At 50.0% G+C, this 22,854-nt stretch overlaps 3 protein-coding genes across 11 annotated transcripts in view; all 3 read left to right on the top strand.

Moving 5' to 3' along the window:
• Positions 1 to 354: 354 nt before the first annotated feature.
• Positions 355 to 11,583, top strand: Edc4 (enhancer of mRNA decapping 4). 8 transcript variants are annotated; one of them, XM_021169530.2, is made up of 29 exons: positions 355 to 624; positions 3,086 to 3,242; positions 3,617 to 3,728; positions 4,027 to 4,126; positions 4,376 to 4,565; positions 4,695 to 4,842; positions 4,926 to 5,030; positions 5,356 to 5,465; positions 5,560 to 5,643; positions 5,724 to 5,819; positions 5,907 to 6,009; positions 6,112 to 6,292; positions 6,387 to 6,459; positions 6,559 to 6,650; positions 6,726 to 6,913; positions 6,993 to 7,123; positions 7,204 to 7,357; positions 7,698 to 8,134; positions 8,267 to 8,323; positions 8,413 to 8,565; positions 8,655 to 8,691; positions 8,828 to 9,005; positions 9,110 to 9,265; positions 9,353 to 9,468; positions 9,556 to 9,721; positions 9,806 to 9,992; positions 10,083 to 10,302; positions 10,643 to 10,806; positions 11,045 to 11,583. In XM_021169530.2, exons 1-29 carry the CDS (start codon positions 543 to 545, stop codon positions 11,235 to 11,237), a joined length of 4,170 nt encoding a protein of 1,389 aa, XP_021025189.1. In that variant the 5' UTR covers positions 355 to 542; the 3' UTR covers positions 11,238 to 11,583. The 8 variants fall into 8 exon arrangements, with proteins under 8 accessions (XP_021025189.1, XP_021025186.1, XP_085699744.1 ...); XM_021169527.3 differs by having other exon boundaries at positions 8,219 to 8,323; XM_085843618.1 differs by having other exon boundaries at positions 7,201 to 7,357.
• Positions 11,584 to 11,875: 292 nt separating this feature from the next.
• Nrn1l (neuritin 1 like) lies at positions 11,876 to 13,385 on the top strand. 2 transcript variants are annotated; one of them, XM_021171014.3, is made up of 3 exons: positions 11,876 to 12,036; positions 12,736 to 12,847; positions 12,989 to 13,385. In XM_021171014.3, exons 1-3 carry the CDS (start codon positions 11,949 to 11,951, stop codon positions 13,272 to 13,274), a joined length of 486 nt encoding a protein of 161 aa, XP_021026673.1. In that variant the 5' UTR covers positions 11,876 to 11,948; the 3' UTR covers positions 13,275 to 13,385. The 2 variants fall into 2 exon arrangements, with proteins under 2 accessions (XP_021026673.1, XP_021026672.1); XM_021171013.3 differs by having other exon boundaries at positions 11,881 to 12,036; positions 12,733 to 12,847.
• Positions 13,386 to 20,031: 6,646 nt separating this feature from the next.
• Positions 20,032 to 22,854, top strand: part of Pskh1 (protein serine kinase H1) — a 28,145-nt gene continuing 25,322 nt past the window's right edge. Inside the window, exon 1 of the mRNA XM_021170472.2 lies at positions 20,032 to 20,154. The gene's annotated coding sequence lies outside the window, so the exon portion shown is untranslated. The remainder of the gene's footprint in view (positions 20,155 to 22,854) is intronic.

Genomic DNA, 22,854 nt, shown 5'->3' with positions numbered 1-22,854 from the left:
TGTCTTGGTCTTGCTTACTCCTAAGGGGGGAACAGACCCTTACCAGTTCACCTTATTTGAGGTCTGAAAAGTTACTACCTGAGTGGTAAAGTTGGCTTTGTTGAACCATTATCTAGAGTTCATCAGAATGGCCTAGGACCTGGGTTAGATCTCCAGAGATGGTAGGGTTTTAGGCAGTCCAATGCTGAGTACATTTGCTCTTTCTCAGTCTTGTGAAATTTACCCACTACTGGGCTAGCCAGGAGCAAGCAGCCTAAGGAGGCTGCCTCTGATAGGAACTAAATCTCCTTGAGCTCGGAACCTTTCTTCTGCGGTCATTGTAGGTTCCGGGAGCGAAGGTCAGTGGGACCGGAAGTGGAGGCGGTTGGTGGGGTTGGCAGGGCTCACGGACGCAGTCCGGGCGGCGGTTTGCGAACTGCGGCTAGGTTTTGTGTAGTGCTCTGTCTCCTCCTTTCTAGCGGGGTCGTGGCTGGGCGAAATTGGACACTGTTCGGAGGTAGAGGAACTAACGTCGGACGAGCAGGACTCTCGTGGCTGGGCCCATGGCCTCCTGCGCGAGCATCGACATTGAGGACGCCACGCAGCATCTGCGGGACATCCTCAAACTGGACCGGCCCGCCGGAGGTGAGCCGGGATGGGGTGTGTAGGTTCTTAGCGAAGTGGTGGACGTATGGCGTGGATCTGAACCGTTTTCGGGTGCTGTAGGCTCCCTTACCCAGAATCGGGATCCTCCGGTTTGATTGCGGAAGACAGGAATTGGAGTCATAGATGATCCCTGGGTATATCCAGAGAATGGCGCAGACCCCTGGGTGTTACCCCTCCCCATCCTATGCCAGACCATTCTGCCTTGTTCTTAAGTGTTTTGGCTGAAGGTATGACGCTCTCCTCGGAATCCACTCAATCCATCTGGTTTTCCTTGCCTCCAAATTTCAGTGTTTTGAGAACTGGCCCCGTATCCCTCCTCACCAGGGTTCAGAGGCCTGGTGCAGTGTCGGTTTAGCGAATTCTAGGCCTAGAATTAAGTGATCTGCTAAAGAGCCTCTGTGCCCACCCTGCAACTTGGCTTTCCCCCAAAAGTGTATACTCCCAGGCCTGGTGTTGCTCTGAAAACGATTTTCTGGCAAAAGGTGGACAACCTCAAATTCATGTTTCTCCTGGATTGAAGGCAGATGACAGACAGGCTCTGATGAGGTTAGATTAGGTTCCAAACGTCAGCAAGCCCATATGTTCCCAATTCATTCGAGTCTTACTTAGGCTCCCAGTATCCTCCTTGGGGCTACTCTTCCCAGATGAGAGTTCCCAGGACAGAAGGCCACCAGCATTGTAATATAATGTTATTGTAAAAGAGGATGCTCGGGGTTACTGTGATGGGAATGGGGAAATAACGGTGAGGGACATAGAGGGCTGGATTGAGAGGAGACTGTTCGGGCTAGTTTGGATACTATAGACAGGAGAGTGAATACCAGGAAAAGTCCTCGAGGCACTTATGTAGAAGATACATATTACAAAAAGGAAATAGTATGTATGAAAAATGAGATGTTTCCGTGCGATTCAGAGACGTTTGAATATTGTGGTGGTTGACCAGAGATAATGGTGTACATACTAAGAAGTGATTCTTTTCTCACACCTTTTATGCCTGCTGGTGGAACCCAGACTGCTAAAGCGGGCACTTGTACTCTCCAGTGGGTTCAGCTGAGACAGCCACAGATAATCCATTTGCTGTCTGAGCCTCCTGGGCTTGTGCTTTCAGGGTGTGCTCCCTTGACTCATGAGGCGGTTAGTGCCTCTGATGCCCACGGTCAGCTGAGCAGACGACTGTGTACAGACTTTGTAGAGCCTGGCATGATTAGCTGTGTAGCCTAGGCCTGTTTATCCTCACCGTTGATGGCTAGGAAGGAAGAGTAGCCAGCTCATCCCTGAGCAGCTAGTGGTTCTAGTCCTAGTGAAAGAGAAAGGGTCTTTCCATGTAACTCTTTTGTTTAGTGACCGGCACTTGATTTTGTTGTTGTTGTTGTTGGTTTGGGTGTTTGTTTGTTTTTTAGGATAGGGTTTCTCTCTTTTTTGTTTGTTTGTTTGTTTTTCGAGACAGGGTTTCTCTTTATAGCTCTGGCTGTCCTGGAGCTCACTTTGTAGACCAGGCTGGCCTCGAACTCAGAGATCCGCCTGCCTCTCCCTTCAGAGTGCTGAGATCAAAGGTGTGCACCGCTGCTGCCCAGCGGATGGTTTTCTTTTCAAGTAGCTTCTGCCTGTCTCTTTCTTCCTCGAAGGACTTATCAGACCTAAGACTCTTATGACTGCAGACTTGGTCTTTTCCTGAAGTGCCTTCTTGCTAGCGAGTTTGGGAAGTGGTATCTGAATTAGGGAGTTTTTAAACTTAGCCAAGAAGTCAAGCATAGTAGCATTAACTGGAGTCCCAGCACTTGGGAGGCAGAGGCAGAATTGTCAGCTGAAAGCTCCCTCAGGCTACATGTTGTTCATATACAGCTTAGCATCTCCCTGAACTCATAGTCTTTCTGTCTCATCCTCTCAAATGATGAGATTACAGGCATGTGCCACAACGCCCAGCATTTCCCATGTTTGTAAGTTGTAAATATAATTGCTATGATATCCTGATTGTTCTTATATCCTCCTTCAAATCAAGTTTGTTTGTTATTCTTGGTTGTGAGCCTAGCCTTTAACGGCTGAGCCATCTCTCCAGCCCTTGTTTGTTATTCTTAGCCCAAATATTAACTGGCATAATTTGGGGTAGGTGGGGTGGGTTGGGTTGTTTGTTTTTTTGGTGCTAAAGATCAAACCAAGGGCCTCACATATAGTAAATAGGCAGGCAAACATGCTACCACTAAGCTGTGCCTCTGGCCCCATTGGAAGGTCTTTGCCAGTTTGTAACCTTCCCATATAGGTAGAAGAGTCTCATGTTCATCCTTGGCCCTGCTGTATAACTACACTTATAGAATGAAGAAGGAACAAAGGACCCTCCTCCCCACTGGACATAACAAATGCTCCTGAGTACTCTGTGATCTAGAGCAGTAGAAGAAGCTCATGGTAGGCATAGCAACCTTTTCACTGTGTCCTTTTCTTTCTCTAGGTTCCAATGCTGAAAGCCAAAGGCCATCCAGTGCCTACAATGGAGACCTCAATGGGCTCCTGGTCCCCGACCCGCTCAGTTCAGGTGATAGTAACTCAACAAACAAACCTGGTATACGGACCATGCCTCCCATTAACCTGCAGGAAAAGCAGGTCATGTGAGTACCCGAGAGAAAGTAATGATGATAATGATATCTTTGCAGGTTTTGCTTAGCCATAGGGATAAAATTAAAGTCAAATGGGCAATCAGCCTCTGCTTCCTCTCTATGGTTGTTCTGACGCAGAGCACTATACCTCACTAAATATATACTAAGACAAGGGATGAGCACAAGCTAAAGGCTTGGCCTGGATGCCTAGTGTAATAGAATTAACCTCATTTGTCAGGAGGGAGGTGAGCAAGGGGAGCTGTGTGTATGGGAACCAGGCAGAACTGGGAATCTGGGACTAGACAGCTTCATCAGGTCAGTGTATCCGTAGCACCCTCCACTGAGTCTTTTGGAGAACAAGGACTAGGTGTATGTACCTCTTCCAGTTGCCTCTCTGGAGATGACAGCTCCACCTGCATTGGGATTTTAGCCAAGGAAGTGGAAATTGTGGCCAGCAGTGATTCCAGCATTTCCAGCAAGGCTCGGGGGAGCAACAAGGTGAGTACCAGGACTTTGTGGCATATGTAGTGTATGGGAGCACTCCCATGAGTACCAGGATTTTATGGCATATGTACTGTGTGGGAGCACTCCCACACATGGGAGCCACTTTGTTAAAGAGCGTACCTACCTTGTTTTCAGAAAGCCAGTGTTGACTCCCAAACCTCTGAGGAAATCTGATCTAGGAGATGTCAGTGGGTTCTAGGCTAGGTTTGTGCCTGTGGACCTGTCCTGTCCTCAGGATTGTTAACTACTCCACCCCTCAGCTTCTTCAACCTTCCTTACTCTGAGTTCTCAGGTGAAAATCCAGCCTGTCGCCAAGTATGACTGGGAGCAGAAATACTACTATGGCAACCTGATTGCAGTGTCTAACTCCTTCTTGGCATACGCCATTAGGGGTAAGTAAGAACATGGAACAAGAAGGAAGTGTTCTGCTACAAACCCCAGAGATGCAGATGTAGTCAGATTCTAGGGCACAGTAGAGGTTTCAGGCTTCCCTGACATCTCCCAGGGTTGGGGGAGCCGGTGAGGAGAAGCAGACTCGGTAGGCGCTGTGGTTATAGAAGGAGGCAGGCAAGGACAGGGCTCCTGCTGCTGCTGCCCAGGGCTGGGCTCTGGCTCACGATCCTCTGCTTCTCTTATTCCAGCTGCCAACAACGGCTCAGCAATGGTCCGTGTGATCAGTGTCAGCACTTCGGAGCGGACCCTGCTCAAGGGTTTCACAGGCAGTGTGGCTGATCTTGCTTTTGCACACCTCAACTCTCCACAGCTCGCCTGCCTGGATGAGGCTGGCAATCTTTTTGTGTGGCGCTTGGCTCTGGTTAAGGGTAAAATTCAGTATCCATTCCCAGGCAGGGGACTAAAACGGCAGAGTTGGGTCTAGGGCCAGGGCTGGGCTGCTAAGGGTTACATCTACATCATCATCATCATCATCATCTATCTATGGAGCCTTAACTCCCTACTCAGAGAAGAGATTTTAGTCCATATCCGGCAGCCAGAGGGTACAGCGCTGAACCACTTCCGAAGGATCATCTGGTGCCCTTTCATCCCCGAGGAGAGTGAGGACTGTTGTGAGGAGAGCAGCCCGACAGTGGCCCTGCTGCATGAGGACCGGGTGAGAGCGCTGGCTCTGGAGAAGGAAGGCTCAGAGCTGCCTGCCGAACGTGCACATGGACTAAATCCCTCCCTGTTCCCTAGGCTGAGGTGTGGGACTTGGATATGCTTCGCTCCAGCCACAACACCTGGCCTGTGGATGTCAGCCAAATCAAGCAAGGCTTTATTGTGGTGAAAGGCCATAGCACGGTAGGTCTGCAACGGGTCTCTTCTCTGCCTTGCCCCTCGTCCGTGCTCTTCAGCTACTCCCCATTTCCACAGCTGCCCAGGGGGCTTTACCAGTATTCTGCTCATGGGGATGTTGAAGACAAATTGGCTGTCACTTGTACAATTCATTCCTAATCTAGCTCTGCTCTGCGAGTCTGGTTTTCTCTGTAGTGCCTGCCTGCCACAGTCAGCACACAGGAGTGTGAGGCCACTGTTGGTCAGCTCAGCTCGCTACCATCTTCATTTAGAAGGGCTCATTCTTACCACTGGTCAGGAGGCAAAGCAAAGTTTTTTGGGTTCTTTGCAGTGCCTAAGTGAAGGAGCCCTCTCACCTGATGGGACTGTCCTGGCTACCGCAAGCCATGATGGCTTTGTCAAGTTCTGGCAGATCTATATTGAAGGTCAGGATGAGCCAAGGTAAGGCAAGCTTTGAAAGACACTAGTTAGTGTCTGCCCTATTTAGAAAGAGAGACAGATCATTCACTCTAACTGTTCATCTGTCTACTTGCAGGTGTCTGCATGAATGGAAGCCTCATGATGGGAGGCCTCTTTCTTGCCTCCTGTTCTGTGATAACCATAAGAAACAGGATCCTGAGTGAGTGAACGGGTAGGCAAGTAGGTGGGCTTTTCTGTAGGCTTCTAGCTGGTAACCAGTCAGTGCCTGTTGCTTTTCAGGGTCCCGTTCTGGAGGTTCCTCATTACCGGTGCTGACCAGAATCGAGAGCTGAAGATGTGGTGCACAGTGTCCTGGACCTGCCTGCAAACCATTCGGTAAACTAGAATGAGGGAGGTAGACCCGGGGTATAGCTTCTTTGAATTCTCAGTCTTACTTACTTGGTCTGCTTCTTGGCTTCCTAGCTTCTCCCCGGATATCTTCAGCTCAGTGAGTGTGCCTCCCAGCCTCAAAGTTTGCTTGGACCTCTCAGCAGAGTATTTGATTCTTAGTGATGTGCAACGAAAGGTAGGCTGCTGTGGTGGTACGCAGGAAAGAGCTGGTGTTGCTGGACAGGGCAGGGCTATGTGACATAGCCTCCGTTGAGTTAGGAGTGTGTTGCTCATGCAGGTCCTCTATGTGATGGAGCTGCTGCAGAACCAGGACGAGGGCCGCGCGTGCTTTAGTTCTATCTCTGAGTTCCTGCTCACCCACCCTGTGCTGAGCTTTGGCATCCAGGTTGTCAGTCGCTGCCGGCTACGGCACACTGAGGTCCTGCCTGCTGAGGAGGAGAATGACAGTCTGGGGACCGGTGAGGTGCCCTGGAGCAGGATTATACGTTGGTATGTGGGAAGTGTCAGGCACAGAGCAGGCCAAGGCCTTAATGATCCACACTGTCCTTTCAGAGAGTTCCCATGGAGCTGGTGCCTTGGAATCCGCAGCTGGTGTGCTTATCAAGCTCTTTTGTGTGCACACTAAGTGAGTGTCAGGGAGGCCTGCCATGTCCTGTCTATGTTCCCCCTACCCTATGGCCCTGGCCTTTTTGAGTATTCTCTTCTCCCCTTTGTTGCTCTTCAGGGCACTACAAGATGTGCAGATCCGCTTCCAGCCACAGCTGAACCCTGATGTGGTGGCCCCACTCTCTACCCACACTGCCCACGAGGACTTCAGTGAGTAAGGGAACAGGAGGGAGACAGGTTCCACTGCTGTGGTTTGGAGACCTGACTCGGCAGCTTTCCCAGCAGCATTTGGAGAGTCTCGACCTGAACTAGGCTCCGAGGGGCTAGCTTCAGCTGCTCATGGTTCCCAGCCTGACCTGCGGCGCATTGTGGAACTGCCTGCTCCTGCAGACTTCCTCAGTCTGAGCAGTGAGACCAAGCCCAAGTTGATGACACCTGATGCTTTCATGACACCTACTGCCTCCCTGCAGCAGGTACTTCCTTCCTCAGTGGAGAGAGCTCTGGTAGTGTCCCATTAGCTGACCTTCGTGCTCATTCTCTGGATCTTCCCAGATCTCTGCATCCCCTAGTAGTAGCAGCAGCAGTAGCAGCAGCAGCAGTAGCAGCAGCAGCAGCAGCAGCAGCTCTCTAACAGCTGTGTCTGCTGTGAGCAGCTCCTCAGCCATGGACCCCTCCTTGCCCAGGTAAGATAAAAATCAGAATTGGGTCTAGTGCCAGACTGGGATGAATTACAATTGCTAATGCCTTACCTTTCTGCCAGTAGACCACCTGAGGAGCTGACCTTGAGCCCCAAGCTGCAGCTAGATGGCAGCCTGACGCTAAACAGCAGCAGCAGCCTGCAGGCAAGCCCTCGAAGCCTCCTTCCAGGCCTGCTCCCAGGCCCAGCTGACAAGTTGATTTCCAAGGGACCTGGTCAGGTGTGTGTGTGTGTGTGTGTGGGGGGAGGGTATGTGTGTGGGGATATGCATGAGTGTAAAGTACTGGGTAGCAGCAGGTGTAGGTCAATGGTCAATGGGAAAGATTGGAGCACTCTATTCCTGCATATTTTTCTGCTGACCCTGATGGGCCTTGGAAGTGTGACATTTCCCCAAAGGTTAGAGCGGCTGGCTTCTCATGGCCATCTCTCGTGAGCTGTGGCCCTACTTTGCAGCTGCATCTCCCTTTCCTGTTACATTATGGCCTTCAGTGCAGATCCCAGTGGCTTGATTTTGTGCCCCTTAGCCCTGTTACTTAAGCCTTTGTCTTTGCCCTTCTCAGGTATCCACTGCTGCCTCTGCATTGTCCTTGGATTTGCAGGAAGTAGAGCCATTAGGGCTACCCCAGGCCTCCCCAAGTCGAACCCGTTCTCCTGATGTGATCTCCTCAGCATCCACTGCCCTGTCCCAGGACATTCCTGAAATCGCATCTGAGGCCCTGTCCCGTGGCTTTGGCTCCTCTGTTCCTGAGGGCCTCATTGAGCCAGACAGCATGGCCTCAGCTGCCTCAGCACTACACTTACTCTCTCCTCGGCCCAGGCAAGGCCCTGAGCTTGGCTCTCAACTGGGTCTGGATGGAGGCCCTGGAGATGGGGATAGGCATAGTACCCCTTCCCTGCTGGAAGCAGCCCTGACCCAGGAAGTTGCAACCCCTGACAGTCAAGTCTGGCCTACGGCACCTGACATTACTCGTGAAACCTGTAGCACACTGACAGAAAGGTGAGAAGCTTAGAAGGGGAAAATTATGCTTGGGGTGGGAGGGACATTAGGATTAGCCACTCCTGAGCCAGTGTGTTTCCTTAGCCCCAGGAATGGCCTCCAGGAAAAGCACAAAAGTCTGGCTTTCCACAGGCCACCTTATCACTTGCTGCAGCAGCGTGACAGTCAAGACACAAGTGCTGAGCAAAGGTGAGCGCCGCCTGCGTCTGTGTGCTCCTCTGTAAAGGAGTGCCATTAGTAGGGGGACAGCAGGTGAGCAGGCTCTTCCCCTTCCACAGTGACCATGATGATGAGGTTGCCAGCCTTGCCTCTGCCTCAGGAGGTTTTGGCAGCAAAATTCCTACTCCACGGCTGCCTTCCAAGGATTGGAAGACCAAGGGATCCCCTCGGACGTCACCTAAGCTCAAGAGAAAAAGCAAGAAGGATGATGGGTAGGAGGACAGGAGGATTCTGGGACCAGGGCCAGGGATGGTCTCCTAAGCTGCCTGATGTGACCTGCAATGCTTTTTTGCCTATGTAGGGATTCAGCTGTGGGATCCCGGCTCACAGAGCACCAGGTATGTAAGGGAGCACCTTCTACCCATGGGACCCCATCCCAAGGGGGGGGGGGCTTTGAGCTATTTCTTTTTTGGGACAGGATGAGGTGGAGATAGACAGGATAGACATTGTGTAAGTTGTCAGTGCTTCTGGCAGGTGGCAGAGCCCCCTGAAGACTGGCCAGCACTAATTTGGCAGCAGCAAAGAGAGCTGGCAGAGCTATGGCACAACCAAGAAGAGCTGCTACAGCGTCTCTGTGCCCAGCTTGAAGGCCTTCAGAGTACTGTCACAGACCATGTAGAGCGTGCCCTGGAGACGCGGCATGAGCAGGAGCGTATCCTTGGGGTAGTGGCACAGCATGGTAGTAAGGTGCGGTAGCATTCTTGCCTAGGAAAGGCATAGGTCCCGTTGTAGGCCTGTTCCTTAGCTCCACCACAGAACGGCGGCTGGAACGGGCACTGGCTGAGGGGCAGCAACGGGGTGGGCAGCTGCAGGAGCAGCTGACACAGCAGCTATCCCAGGCGTTGTCTTCAGCTGTGGCTGGGCGGCTAGAGCGCAGTGTAAGGGATGAAATCAAGAAAACGGTTCCTCCATGTGAGTTTTCCATGAGCTTTCTTTCAAGTGGGCTGGGTGGGTGTAGGGCTTTTTCAAACTTCTGGTTCATCCACCTGCCTCTCCTAGGTGTCTCCAGAAGTCTGGAGCCTGTTGCAGGCCAACTAAGCAACTCAGTGGCTACCAAGCTTACAGCTGTGGAAGGCAGCATGAAAGAGAATATCTCTAAGCTACTCAAGTCCAAGGTGATGTAGGATCCAGGATGGGGGAAGCGTAGCTAAACAGGCCAGGTTGGGCTCGGGCTTTCAACTTGACCCCTCCCTATATTTTAGAACTTAACAGATGCCATTGCCCGAGCAGCTGCAGACACGTTACAGGGACCAATGCAGGCTGCCTACCGGGAAGCCTTCCAGAGTGTGGTACTGCCAGCTTTTGAGAAGAGTTGCCAGGCTATGTTCCAGCAAATCAATGACAGCTTTAGGCTGGGCACACAGGAATGTGAGTGGCATCATGAAACCCAAAGTAGCAGGAGTGGTTTTCCTCTGGTGCTACCCTTTTATGATCCCCATTGTTACCCTTTAGATTTGCAGCAGCTGGAGAGTCACATGAAGAGCCGGAAGGCCCGTGAACAAGAAGCTAGGGAGCCTGTGCTGGCCCAGCTTCGGGGCCTGGTCAGCACACTGCAGAGTGCCACTGAGCAGATGGCGGCCACTGTATCTAGCAGTGTTCGGGCCGAGGTGCAACACCAGCTGCATGTGGCTGTGGGCAGGTGTGTGGGCAAAGCTCTGGGTGAGGTGGTGGGCTAGGGAGGGCCAGAGCAGGCTTCCTGTCTACCTCACTGGCTCACTTCCCTTTGCAGCTTGCAGGAGTCAATCTTAGCACAAGTACAACGCATTGTCAAGGGTGAAGTGAGTGTGGCACTTAAGGAGCAGCAGGCCACCGTCACTTCCAGCATCATGCAGGCTATGCGTTCAGCTGCTGGCACACCTGTCCCCTCTGCCCACCTTGACTGCCAGGCCCAACAAGCCCATATCTTGCAGTTACTGCAGCAGGGCCACCTCAATCAGGCCTTCCAGCAGGTATGATAGTGTTAGGTCTTAGTGATTGAGTAGCACTTGGCAAAGATGTGTCCTGACAAGGTGCATAGACCATATGCCCACTTCCTCAGTAGTCTCTGGGCTGTCTGTCAGACTCATGCTAGACCACTTTCCTTCTACCTTAACCCACCTTTTCTGAGGAAACTTCATAATCTGATTTTCTAAAGTCGCCTTACAGCCCTATCAGAGTTTCTGAACATCACTTCTGGAGCTCTTAGAGCCCAGCTTTGGTCTTCTGGCCTTAGGGCACGCTTCTCAGACAAGAAAGCCTCCCATCCTGGTACTAGGGATGAATTAGCATGCTGTCTCGTTCTCCTCCCAGGCGCTGACTGCTGCTGATCTCAATCTGGTGCTGTATGTGTGTGAAACTGTCGACCCAGCCCAGGTTTTTGGGCAGCCGCCCTGTCCACTATCCCAGCCGGTTCTCCTTTCCCTAATCCAGCAGCTAGCATCTGACCTTGGAACTAGAAGTGACCTCAAGCTCAGGTGAGTGGGTCAGTCAGGGACCAGACGATGAGCTAGAGGTAGGGATAGAGAACAGTTGATAGCAGACACCCACTCTTGCCTGACTCCCATCCCTAACTTTTCTACCTATATTCTCCACCCATTCCCATAGGAGGCTTAGAAAGATTCTTTATCATTGTTCCTCTGGGCTTCAGGGCCACCAGGGGGCACTCCTTCCTGCTGCATCCACCCATAGCCTGCCTTTCCTCCCTATCCCCAGCTACTTGGAAGAAGCTGTGATGCACCTGGACCACAGCGATCCCATCACTCGAGACCACATGGGCTCTGTCATGGCTCAGGTGCGCCAGAAGCTCTTCCAGTTCCTGCAGGCTGATCCACACAACTCACTTGGCAAAGCTGCCCGCCGCCTCAGCCTAATGTTACACGGCCTTGTGACCCCTAGCCTCCCTTAGCCATTTAAAGAGGGTTGAGGTGACACTGAAGGCCAGTTGGCAGGTTTAGGTCAAGGCAGGCCCATATCTGCTGTTTCCCTGCTCAGGCCTTCATCTCTGGTGTGTGGAGGGAGGTATGCAGCAGGGCTCATGGGCAGTGCTCTACTAATTGTGGTAACCAGCAGGGTCAGGCGGGCCCAGGGCACGTAGTGTGCCTTCTTGGGTCCTGCCATGCCTGAAGTGTGACCCCAAGATCGTGACACCACTTGAGTTGAATTTTCCATGTTCCTTTTTACCTCTAATTTGGATCTTTTTGTTTTTGAAAAACATTGAGAAATGCAATTAAAGGCTTTTGGAATAAAAGAAAGTATGTGTGTGATTTTAGTTTGTCTTTGATGTGACTATTCTTTCCTCCCTTTGGGGAAGTCTGTCCAACCAACCCACTCTGGGGTCCCCTGGCACTCATTCTCGTCCGATAAACTTCCTACTCACACCTCCCCTGTCCAATTCAGGCAAAGCGCCTAGAGCCAGCTCAGCATCAACTTGCCTCTTCTCTGAGCAGTTTTGCCCTCTGGGGTCCTTCTCGGCCTAGCTGGATGCTGGAGGCGGGGCTGACAGCTGGGATGATGCTCCGCCTCCAGGCCCCATCCAATCAGAATCCCTTCCTCTGTGGGCTGGGTCCACAGGCAGCTCTCCAAGCCTCTCGCTCCTGCACTAGGCTTACAGCCAGGGATGATGTGCTACTGCTGCCACTGCCACTGGCGCCGCCGCTGTCAGCGGCTACCCTGTGCCCTGACGTTGTTGCTGCTACTGCCACTCGGTGAGTGTGAGCGTCCTGGGCCCAGGCTGCAAACCCTCTCAGAGGTCCTAGCCAGACTGGGTGTAGGGTATGGGAGCAAAGGAGTTGGAGATGAGCAGTGAGGGCTCTGGGAGCATGTGATAGTGGCTTCAGGATGGAAAGTACAGTGCGAACACCTCAGCTGTCGGGGAGAACTTTTAAATCCTGTAGCCCCTCTTCTGACAAAGGGAGTCTGTGGCCCCCAGTAGAGCTCAGGCCATGGATCTCTGAGCTTAGAGTGACTGGCTTTGATCCCCACCAGCCCACTCAGTTTCAGCAGACACGCTTGTCTTTAGCGAGGCAAAGTGCCAGGTGGAGCTCATGAAGACTACAGGAAGACTGCCTTCTGCCCACAACCTCCTGCTTCCAGACCCTCCACCTCTGAATCCCTGTCTCTGACCTAGAGTCCCAGGAATGAGAGAAGGAGCTAAGCTCTGGGACCCAACACCCACTTTCTGTTCCCACATCACACCTCCATGCACATCACAGCCCAAAGCCTATCTTGAGAGTTAAGCCAAGTGATCTCCAGCTACCCTGAAGTTCCCCGGGGGCACCTCTTTCACGCTGAGTCACGTCCCCAGAGCAGCATCCAGTAAACAAGCTCCTGACAAATGGACTCTAGCTCACTCTATTAACCATTCTCCATCCCCAACCCACTCCTAATCTCTACCCACCCAGCAGTGGCCTCTGAGGACCCAAACCGCTGTGATACCATATACCAAGGCTTTGCTGAATGTCTCATCCGCCTGGGGGATGGCATGGGTCGAGGAGGCGAGCTACAGACTGTCTGCAGGTACCAGCAGGTGGGAGGCAATGGGTAGGTCGGTGGGAAGCACCAAGCCAATCTGTGCTACTGCGCCACCACCCCAGGGCCCCGAGTCTCTTCCCGGTCCAAATCGTTGTGCTCTAACCCCCTAACCCCATTCTGTAACAGATCCTGGAATGACTTCCATGCCTGTGCCTCTCGGGTCCTGTCAGGCTGCCCAGAGGAAGCGGCTGCAGTGTGGGAGTCACTGCAGCAAGAAGCTCGCCGTGCCCCACACCCAGATAATTTGCACATCCTCTGTGGCGCCCCTGTGAGTGTTCGGGAGCGGATTGCCGGCCCAGAGACCAACCAGGAGACACTACGGGCCACAGCTCCTGCGCTGGCTCCAGCTCCAGCCCCTGCGTTGCTCGCCGCTGCTCTAGCGCTTGCCTGCCTCCTGGGGCCTCTGGCCTAAACAGTCTGGTTGGCCAGCCAACAGTGCCCTTGCCTCCCATCACTGCATGCAGTGGCCGCCATGTGAGCTCTGCAGTATGCACACTTTTCATTAAAGGTATTTATATTTGCACCAAGTTGGTTCCTTTCTCCTGGCTGTGGCCCTCTTGACTAAAGCAGGGAACCCCAGGAAATTATCTCAGCATGGAATGTGCGTGCCTGAGAACCTCCACAAGGGACTCAATCATCCTCAGAAACATTCATTTTGTGATGGCGGTATTGAGGTTTCTTTCCATTATGCTATAGGTCCCAAGAGCATCCTGGGTCCCAAGAGCTCTGGTAGATACCCAGGATCTGCCAGAATGCACAGCCCTTCTCTGCCTTTCCCAACCTGGCAGAAATGTGGTGGTGGCGGTTGGGGCCTACAATGAGGGTCCCAGGGTGAGAGTTCTCCATCTCAGACTCCTACCCTCAACTACTCACCCCTGGTGGCCAGTCGAGGTCTTTCTCAGGTTCCTTGCGGCCTCCTGATGTGTTACCTGCTTCTCCCTCTATTAAACCTCAGCATTCAATACATGCTCATACTCAGTGCTCGGTCTTCTGAGGTCCGGACTGTCCAAAGAGAAGCCCATCCGGAAGCCCCTGTCTAAGTCTAACTCACCCCCCTGACAGGATCAGAAGTTACAGAAGCTGAGATCATAAAGAGGTGTGCTCTGGCTTCTGCTTTCCACAAGTTTGCTCTTTGGGGTTTGCAGTGAGGAAAGAACATGATTCAAGAAGGCCTTGTGGAAGCAACAGTGTTCCACAGAGAGTATGTGGTGCGGGCAGAGCCACTGTTCATTGCACTGGGGCCAGCAACACAGAGAAGGTTAACACTATGTCTTCTTTTTTTTCCTCCTCCTCCTCTTCTTCTTCCTCTTCCTCCTCTTCTTTTTTAAGATAGGGACTTCCTATGTAGCTCTGACTAGCCTAGAATAGGCTGGCCTCCTCAAACTTGGAGTGATCCTCCTACCTCCTCCTCCTTGGTGCTAGAATTACAAGCATAGGCTGCCATTCCTAGCCTTAAAAATGAGGACTTTTGTGGACATTGTAATGGCCTCCTCGTGGGCTTCTCCTATTTTTGCTCCTTCTACTTTCTGAGTTGAGAAACTGATGCTTGTGCTAAGCTCCTGCCCGCTTACCTACAAGGTTCTGCATTGCCTGTTCTGCTCCCCTGCAGAACCAGCTCTGCCTACCCAGTCCTTGAGGATGGGCAGTCTCAGAGGTAAGGTAGCACACGGGAGGTGATAGCACATTTGGAGGGCTGCCTTATAAGTGGCTCAGAATCACTGGGGAGCTCGCTCAGCAAAGTGCTTGTCACACAAGTCTGAAGACCTCAGTTTGGCACTTAGGGCCTATGTAAAACATAGAGTGGTGGCATGCACTGGTGTGTAGTCCCAGTCCTGGGAAGGGCAGAAACAACTGGATCTCTGGGAGTTGCTGGAGAGCCAGCCAGCCTAGCCTAATCAGTAAGCTCCAGGTCAGAGAGAGAGAGCGAGCTATCTCAAAAAACAAGATAGATAGCACCTGAGGAATGATGCACAGGTTGACCTTGGTATGCACACTCCCACTTCATACATACACACACACACACACACACACACACACACATACACACACACACACACACACACACACATACACACACACACACACATACACACACACATACACACACACACACATACACACATACACACACACACACATACACACACACACACACATACACACACACATACACACACATACACATACACACACACACACACACACACACACATACACACACATACACACACACACACATACACACACACACACACACACACACACATACACAGAGGGAGGGAGGGAGAGAAAGAGAGAGAGAGAGAGAAAACAGGCCAATGAGATGACCTAGCACTCAGTAAAGGTACTTGCCTGCAAGTCTTATAGTTATCTGACTCCCACAAGTTATCCTCCGACCTCCACATAGGAATTATTATATGTGTCCACATGTACTCATACATACATACATAAATAATAAACATTAAAATTCATCATAAAAAAAGTGGCACCAAAGCACCAAAGCCAGGTGGTGGTGACGCATGCCTTTAATCCCAGCACTCAGGAGGCAGAGGCAGGCAGATTTCTGAGTTCGAGGTCAGCCTGATCTACAAAGTGACTTCCAAGACAGCCAGGGCTATACAGAGAGACCCTGTCTCGAAAAACCAAAAATTAAATATTTATTTATTTACTGTATGTGAGTACGCTGTTGCTCTCTTCAAGCACACCAAAAGAGGGCATCAGATCCCTTTACAGATGGTTGTGAGCCACCATGTGGTTGCTGGGAATTGATCTCAAGACCTCTGGAAGAGCAGTCAATGCTCTTCTGAGCCAGCCCCAGCCCCCAGCCCCTCATTGACCTAGACTTTTATATCTCACTATGTAGTCCTGGCTGTCCTGGAATTCACTACATAGACCAAGCTGGCCTCAGATACATAAAGATCTTCCCACATCTACCTCCTGAGTACTGGACCTAAAGTTGTGTAGCACCTTGCTAAGCCTGTATATCTGTTTTATAAAATACATCTGCCGGGCGTGGTGGCGCATGCCTTTAATCCCAGCACTCGGGAGGCAGAGGCAGGCGGATTTCTGAGTTCCAGGCCAGCCTGGTCTACAAAGTGAGTGCCAGGACAGCCAGGGCTACACAGAGAAACCCTGTCTCGAAAAACAAACAAACAAACAAACAAAAAAAAAAAAAACATCTATTGCATCTATTGTGTGTAGGTATGAGAGAGGATGCTGGCAGATGTGACACAGTACACGTGTGGAAGTCAGGAGAAAACTAACAGGAATCGATTCTCTCCTTCCACTACACAGATCTCAGGGATTTAACTCAGGTCACCATCTTGCAGGTTATATATATTTTTTTCAGTGTGTGTGTGTGTATGTGTGTAGCCCTAGCTGTCCTGGAACTATCTGTAGACGAGGCTGGCCTCAGACTCACAGAGATTTGCCTACTTTTGCCTCCTGAGTGCTAGGATTTTATAAAGGCATGGACAGCTCACGCCTTTTTTTTTTTTTTTTGTTAGAATATTCTTTCCTAGTTCTTCTTGGTCAACAAGAAACAGCTATTTCTTGGGCTGGTGAGATGGCTCAGTGGGTAAGAGCACCTGACTGCTCTTCCAAAGGTCCGGAGTTCAAATCCCAGCAACCACATGGTGGTTCACAACCATCTGTAACGAGATCTGACTCCCTCTTCTGGAGTGTCTGAAGACAGCTACAGTGTTTTTACATATAATAAATAAATAAATCTTAAAAAAAAAAAAAGAAACAGCTATTTCTTGATTGTCCTCACCTCTTCTAGAAAGTACTCTGTAATTGAATATAAGCTGAATGAAAAGTATCTCTAGATATACACAGAGCTGGGGCTTTTCCCTGTCTCAGTGTAACACTGGATTGTGACTACCTACATCCCAGTGAAAATGTGGACTCCTCAAAGGTAAAGGGTGCTTTTTGTGTCTTTAGCATGCAATCTAAAAATAAAGAGTACAGCGTGGAGAATAAGGAATGAAAGAATCTCTAACTCCAACATGGGCATTTTTATAGTCAACATGAGCTTGTACTAAAAATGACTCCAAGGCATGTCATCCTGGGACACCTCCCTCAGCATGGGCGTATGGTTGGGAGTGGTGTGCTGGGGCTTCAGATCCTGATAGTTTTTTAGACCTAGTAAATGGCCAGGAATAGCCTGCTTCTGTAAGCAGGGATGGCTGCTCTGGCCAGCCATTGGTGGGGTGGGGAAGGATTACAATCCTCCTACAGTGACCTACATTTACCCTGATGTTTTGCTCCCTAAGTCCCTACTCTGCCATGGGCTGGGATAGGAGGTTGAGTGGGGGAAGACTTTGTTTGCTCTGTGGCCAGGGGCTTAAAGGCTTTATGGGTTTTATCTCAGAGCTAGTGCAGACGGTTGGGATGATAGCCAAGATGCCTGTGCCTGGGCATAGCTACCTAGGTCTAAGCACGGCCACAGTGTTCTACAGCTGTAGATCTATATAGACAAGGTGGAGTTGACCATTCAGATGTCCTGGGACCAGTTGCCATCACACCAGAACACTTTCCTGCTAAGCCTGTGCTTTTCCCTAGAGCCCAAACCAATACCTGAACCTTGACAAATGAAAGACTATAGATTGCCGGGCGGTGGTGGCGCACGCCTTTAATCCCAGCACTTGGGAGGCAGAGGCAGGCGGATTTCTGAGTTCGAGGCCAGCCTGGTCTACAAAGTGAGTTCCAGGACAGCCAGGGCTATACAGAGAAACCCTGTCTCGAAAAACCAAAAAAAAAAAAAAAAAAAGAAAGACTATAGATTTCTGAGTGTTATCAACTCTGGACTTCTATATTATTTTTTTATTGTGAGGCTGAAATCATGATTACAATATGTTCATAGTAAATATAAGGATAGGAAATTCGTTTGGAAAGGCTTGAGGGTGACATCTTCCCCAAAAATTCATATAACTGTGGAAATGTCAGAGCTGGATTTGATCCCAGATTTGGCCCCAAAATCAATGCTCCTTTTTTGTTGTTATTAAAATTATTTATTGGGGGCTGGAGAGATGGCTCAGTGGGTAAGAGCACCCGACTGCTCTTCTGAAGGTCTGGAGTTCAAATCCCAGCAACCACATGGTGGCTCACAACCATCCGTAAGGAGATCTGACTCCCTCTTCTGGAGTGTCTGAAGACAGCTACAGTGTACTTACATATAAATAAATAAATCTTTAAAAAAAATTATTTATTGGGCTGGTGAGATGGCACAGCAGTTAAGAGCATTGACTGCTCTTCCAGAGTTCATGAGTTCAAATCCCAACAACCACATGGTGGTTCACAACCATCCGTAATGACATCTGATGCCTCCTCCTGGTGTGTCTGAAGACAACTACAGTGTACTTACATAAAAATAATAGCTGGGCGTGGTGGCGCACCCCTTTAATCCCAGCACTTGGGAGGCAGAGGCAGGCGGATTTCTGAGTTCGAGGCCAGCCTGGTCTACAAAGTGAGTGCCAGGACAGCCAGGGCTACACAGAGAAACCCTGTCTCGAAAAAAAACCCCAAAATAAATAAATAAATAAAATAAAAATAATAAACCTTTAAAAATTATTTATTTATTCACTTTACAACACAATATCAGCCTATCAGCCCTTCCTTTCCTCTCAGTAATCAGTCACACAGGTCCTTCCCCCATCCACTTTCCCTGTCTCTTTTGAGAAGGGGAAGCCCTACTCTGAGTATCACCCCTCCTCATGCTGTTTTTTTAGGCAAGGTCTCCCTGTGCAGCAGCCCTGGGTATCCTGTTGCTATAGACAGACCATGCTGGCCTTGAACTCAGAGGTCCACCCTCTGCTTCCCAAATCACACCAGGCTGGGTTAAAGTCCATGTTTTTAGTAATCCCATTACCTTTGAGAAACGAATTTCATTGTTGCCCTTTTGAGATATGGTCTTAATCTGTATCCCAAGAAAACCTATAACTTCTATAACCTGGCTTTTTTTTTTTTTTTTAACCTCTCACTGCAATATCACCTTAAATTCCTAAGTACCAGGATTATAGGCATGTGGGAACGAACACACTGATGATTTTTTTATTGAGATAGGACCTTAATAAATACACCAGGCTAGCCTCAAACTAAAGTCTTTCTTGTTGCTGCTTCCAAAGTACTAGGATTACAGGCTAAAAGTACTAACACACTAGGTTTTGAAACAACTTTTACTTTTTTAAAAAAGACAAAACATCGTTAAAGTTTTATCATGCAAAACAGACAAATGATTTCTTCCTTTCTTTCTTCCTTCCTTCCTTCCTTTCTTTCTTTTAAGAATCTTTGTTAGCTGTGTGTGTGTGTGTGTGTGTGTGTGTGTGTGTGTGTGTGTCACATGCCTTTAATCCCAGCACTGGGGAGGCAGAGGCAGTCGGATTTCTGAGTTCGAGGCCAGCCTGGTCTACAAAGTGAGTTTCAGGACAGCCCCCTGGGCTATATGGAGAAACCCTGCCTCGAAAAAAACAAAAAAAATAAACAAAAAAGAATCTTTGTTTATTTTATTTTATTTATTTATTTTTGTCAAAACAGGGTTTCTCTATGTAGCCTTGGCTGTCCTGGAAGTCACTTTGTAGACCAGGCAGAAATCTGCCTGCCTCTGCCTCCCCAGTGCTAGGATTAAAGGCATGCGCCACCACGTCCAGCTTCTTTGTTTATTTTTGAGTCAGGTTTCTCTGTAATAGCCCTGACTGTCCTGGAACTAGCTTTGTAGACCACACTGGCTTGGAACTCAGAGATCCTCCTGCCTGAGTGCTGAGATTAAAGGAATGTGCCACCATGTCAAGCTTGGTAACAATCTTTTTTACTTTTTATTTTATTTTATAAATCTCGTGATTCATTTGTTTTTGCATCAATAAATTAAAAACAAATTAGCCCTGGCGTGATGACGCACTCCCTTGCCTTTCAAGAACCCCTTCATCTATACAAGAATCTTGCCATTTTTTTTCCATTTCTCTTGGTCATTACGTTTCCCAGAACTTTTCCCTCCACAAGCAGCTCCCCAGCGGTGTCGAGCCGCAAACCAACCCACCCCTGGAAAAGAGCTCTGCTCCGCCGGGAAGACCTTGATTGGCAGGCACTCAGTGCCCCCCCCCCGCCCCTTTGCGTCCGCGTCTGGAGGCTCCGCCTCCCTTCCGTCCCTTGGCCGCCCAAGTTTGTTTTGGCGTCAGGCGCGCGCAGTAATGACGCCACCACGCTGACGCGGGAGAATGGCGGCGGCGCCCGTGGCCTGGGCTGGGAGACGGTGGGCTGAGCCGCCGAGACTCCGGAGAGCCCGCCGCCCGCGCGAGGTGAGGCCTTCCGGCTCGGGGCTTCGGCCTGACCGGCGTGAGGGGCCTGCGAGTTCAGCCGCGGGCGCAGCCAGGGCCTGGCGCGACTCCGAGCCCTCGGTCCCGTGCACTGGGGCCTGTGGGCTGGGGAGCAGGCCGGGCTGTGGCTACCCGTGGTCCCCAGGCATGGCCTCGAAACCTCCTGCCGCGATAGGCCCGATGGACTTGGTCATCTGCCTGTCTGTGGCCCAGCCGTCCCGCGTCCAGCGCGGGTCAGGTTGATCTAACCTTGTTGTGTGCGGCGCCTACTCCACACCCTTCCCTTGCGACTGAACGCCAGGGTCCTGCGGGGGCCATCGTTCGCTTCCACGTACTGGCTGGAAAAAGGGCCAGAGTCCAGCTGGTTCGCTTGCAAGGCAAACCTGTCATACTTATAAGGAGAGCCCCGCTCAGTCCTCTGAAGCTGCTGCGTGTATAATTCTCACCAGAAAAATCACTCGTTAAAATTGCCTCCTTAGTCACTGTAGGGAAAAACTAAACCTTGTAGCCTGCAGCGTTCAAAGCTTATCATAATCGGATGTGGCCTACCTAGCCCTGCAGAGAACGTCTGGGCACGTCTGTACTGCGATTATGTAGTGTTTTGTTGAGGCATGTGAGCCTCCTATTAACTCTGTGGTTTCATACCCCCGAGGTTCAGATAGCTGCTTTCTCGGTTTGTGAAACTTCCGTTCATTTCCACCCTCACTCACCAGTAGAGGAAATTAACCTGTGTCTTTTTGAATCTATCACCGATGTCTTTTCCTTGGAAAACTCTCTCCTTCATTCACAACAGCAGTAGTGTTTAGTTAAAGCTATCGGGACACTGGCTTGAATAGATACAGATTAAGCCTTAGGGGAACATCTGTCATGGCCAGCATTTTGAGATAGTCACAGCAAACAGCAACATCTTGAAGTAATTTTTTTCAAGATACAAATTCAAGAGTTTTACTCTTAGCTAGATGTGGTAGACTACACTTCCGATCAATAAGGGCTAGTTTAGGCTACGTTTAGGACAAACCTGCGCTATATGAGACCCCGTCTCAAAAACAAAATACTCCAAAGCCCTGGTTTGGTGGTGCATGCCTGTGATCACCTCACTCCTGAGACAGAAGCAGGAGGATGCCCAAAAGTTAAAGGACAGTCTGATATAGTGAGGCTGTCTTGGGGTGGGGGGAGTCTTCACTTTATTTTTCTGCTGATTTTGTTGATGGAAACTGAACTCAGGGCCTGAACCCTTTTCACTTAGCTACATGGTCAGCTTACAATGTATGGTAGCTTAAATGCTGTAACCCCAGCATTTGGGCCGCAGAAGGAGCAGGATTACCATGATATTTGAGATGATCCCAGACTGCATATGGAGTGCCAAGTCAGCCAGGACTACCGAGTGAGACCCTGTCTCATGAAGCAAAACAAAAAATAAGAAAGAAACAAGACATGAAGTAGAAATCTGTGCTTTTAAAGTTTTTTTAAAGTCTCCTTCCTCCCCCTGTATAGTGAATGATCCTGGGCATTTTGCATTCTAACAACTGAGCTGTGTCCCCTTTTCAGAAAATTGTGAAAATGATAAAGTCAGGGCATGGTTGTGAACACCTGTAATTCCAGCATTTAAGAGACTGAGACAGGAGGATTGCTCTAAGTTTGAGGTCAGTCCTGCTTCTATGGTGAGTTCATCAGTCAGTCTAGCCTGGACTACAGAGTGAGACCCTGTCTTGAAATTAAGAAAGCAAAGCTAATGATATTACTGTACTTCTTGGATGAAGATTTGTGCTGTTGCCCCAGGAAGCTACTGGCCTTGTAGACTCCTGTTATGGATCGTTGCCCATACCTTGGAAAGACTTTGAAAGATCTAAATATATGCCAATAATGTACTATTGAGGTACATTACAGAAAACTTCCCTGTCCATCTGTCTATCTCCCTGTGTGTATGTGTGTGCTCACTCGTGTCAGTGAGTAGGTAGGTAGGTTGGAGACAGTGTGTGAGAGTTGGTTCTGGATAGAATCGGGTGTCAGTCTTGACAGCGGGTGCTCTTACCCACTGAGCTCTCTTGCCAGCCACATCATGGTTGATGTTTTTGTTTTGGATCTAATCAAGACTAATACCACTGATGTAGAACCCAGGCCATCTTTTTCACTTTTGATTTTGAGATGGGGTTTTACTACGTTGTCCAAGCTGGACTTGAACTCACTCTGAGACAGGTCTTGGGATTTTCCTGCCTCAGCTTTCTGAGTAGCTTGGATTATGGGCCTTTCCCACAAGCCCCAGCTAGATAATGTCATCATTTCCCACCCCATCCCTTTGGTTTTTCGAGACAGGGTTTCTCTATGTAGCTCTGGCTGTCCTAGAACTCATTCTGTAGACCAGGCTGGCCTTGAACTCACAAAGAGTGCCTGTCTCTGTCTCTTGGGTGTCCCTTTTGATCTAATCTCTTGTAATAATAAGAAAAAAATCATATCTAAAGAGAAGAAGAGCTGGAGATGTAGCTCAGCCGGTGGATGGAGTGCTTGCCTGGCATTCGGAAGCCCTGGGTTCAGTCCCTAGCACCACAAAGGACTGAACATAGAGATGCAGGTCTGTGACCTCGGAACTTTGAGGTAGAGGCTGGAGGAACAGGAGTTCAAAGTCATCTTCACCTACATAGCAAATTCAAGGTCAGCACGGGCTGCATGAGACCCTCTCAGTAA

This window comes from Mus caroli, unplaced genomic scaffold (assembly GCF_978045245.1).
Source record: "Mus caroli unplaced genomic scaffold, Mus_caroli_1 scaffold_10, whole genome shotgun sequence".
Lineage (NCBI taxonomy): Eukaryota > Metazoa > Chordata > Mammalia > Rodentia > Muridae > Mus > Mus caroli.
This window is presented reverse-complemented; position numbering and strand designations above follow the sequence as displayed.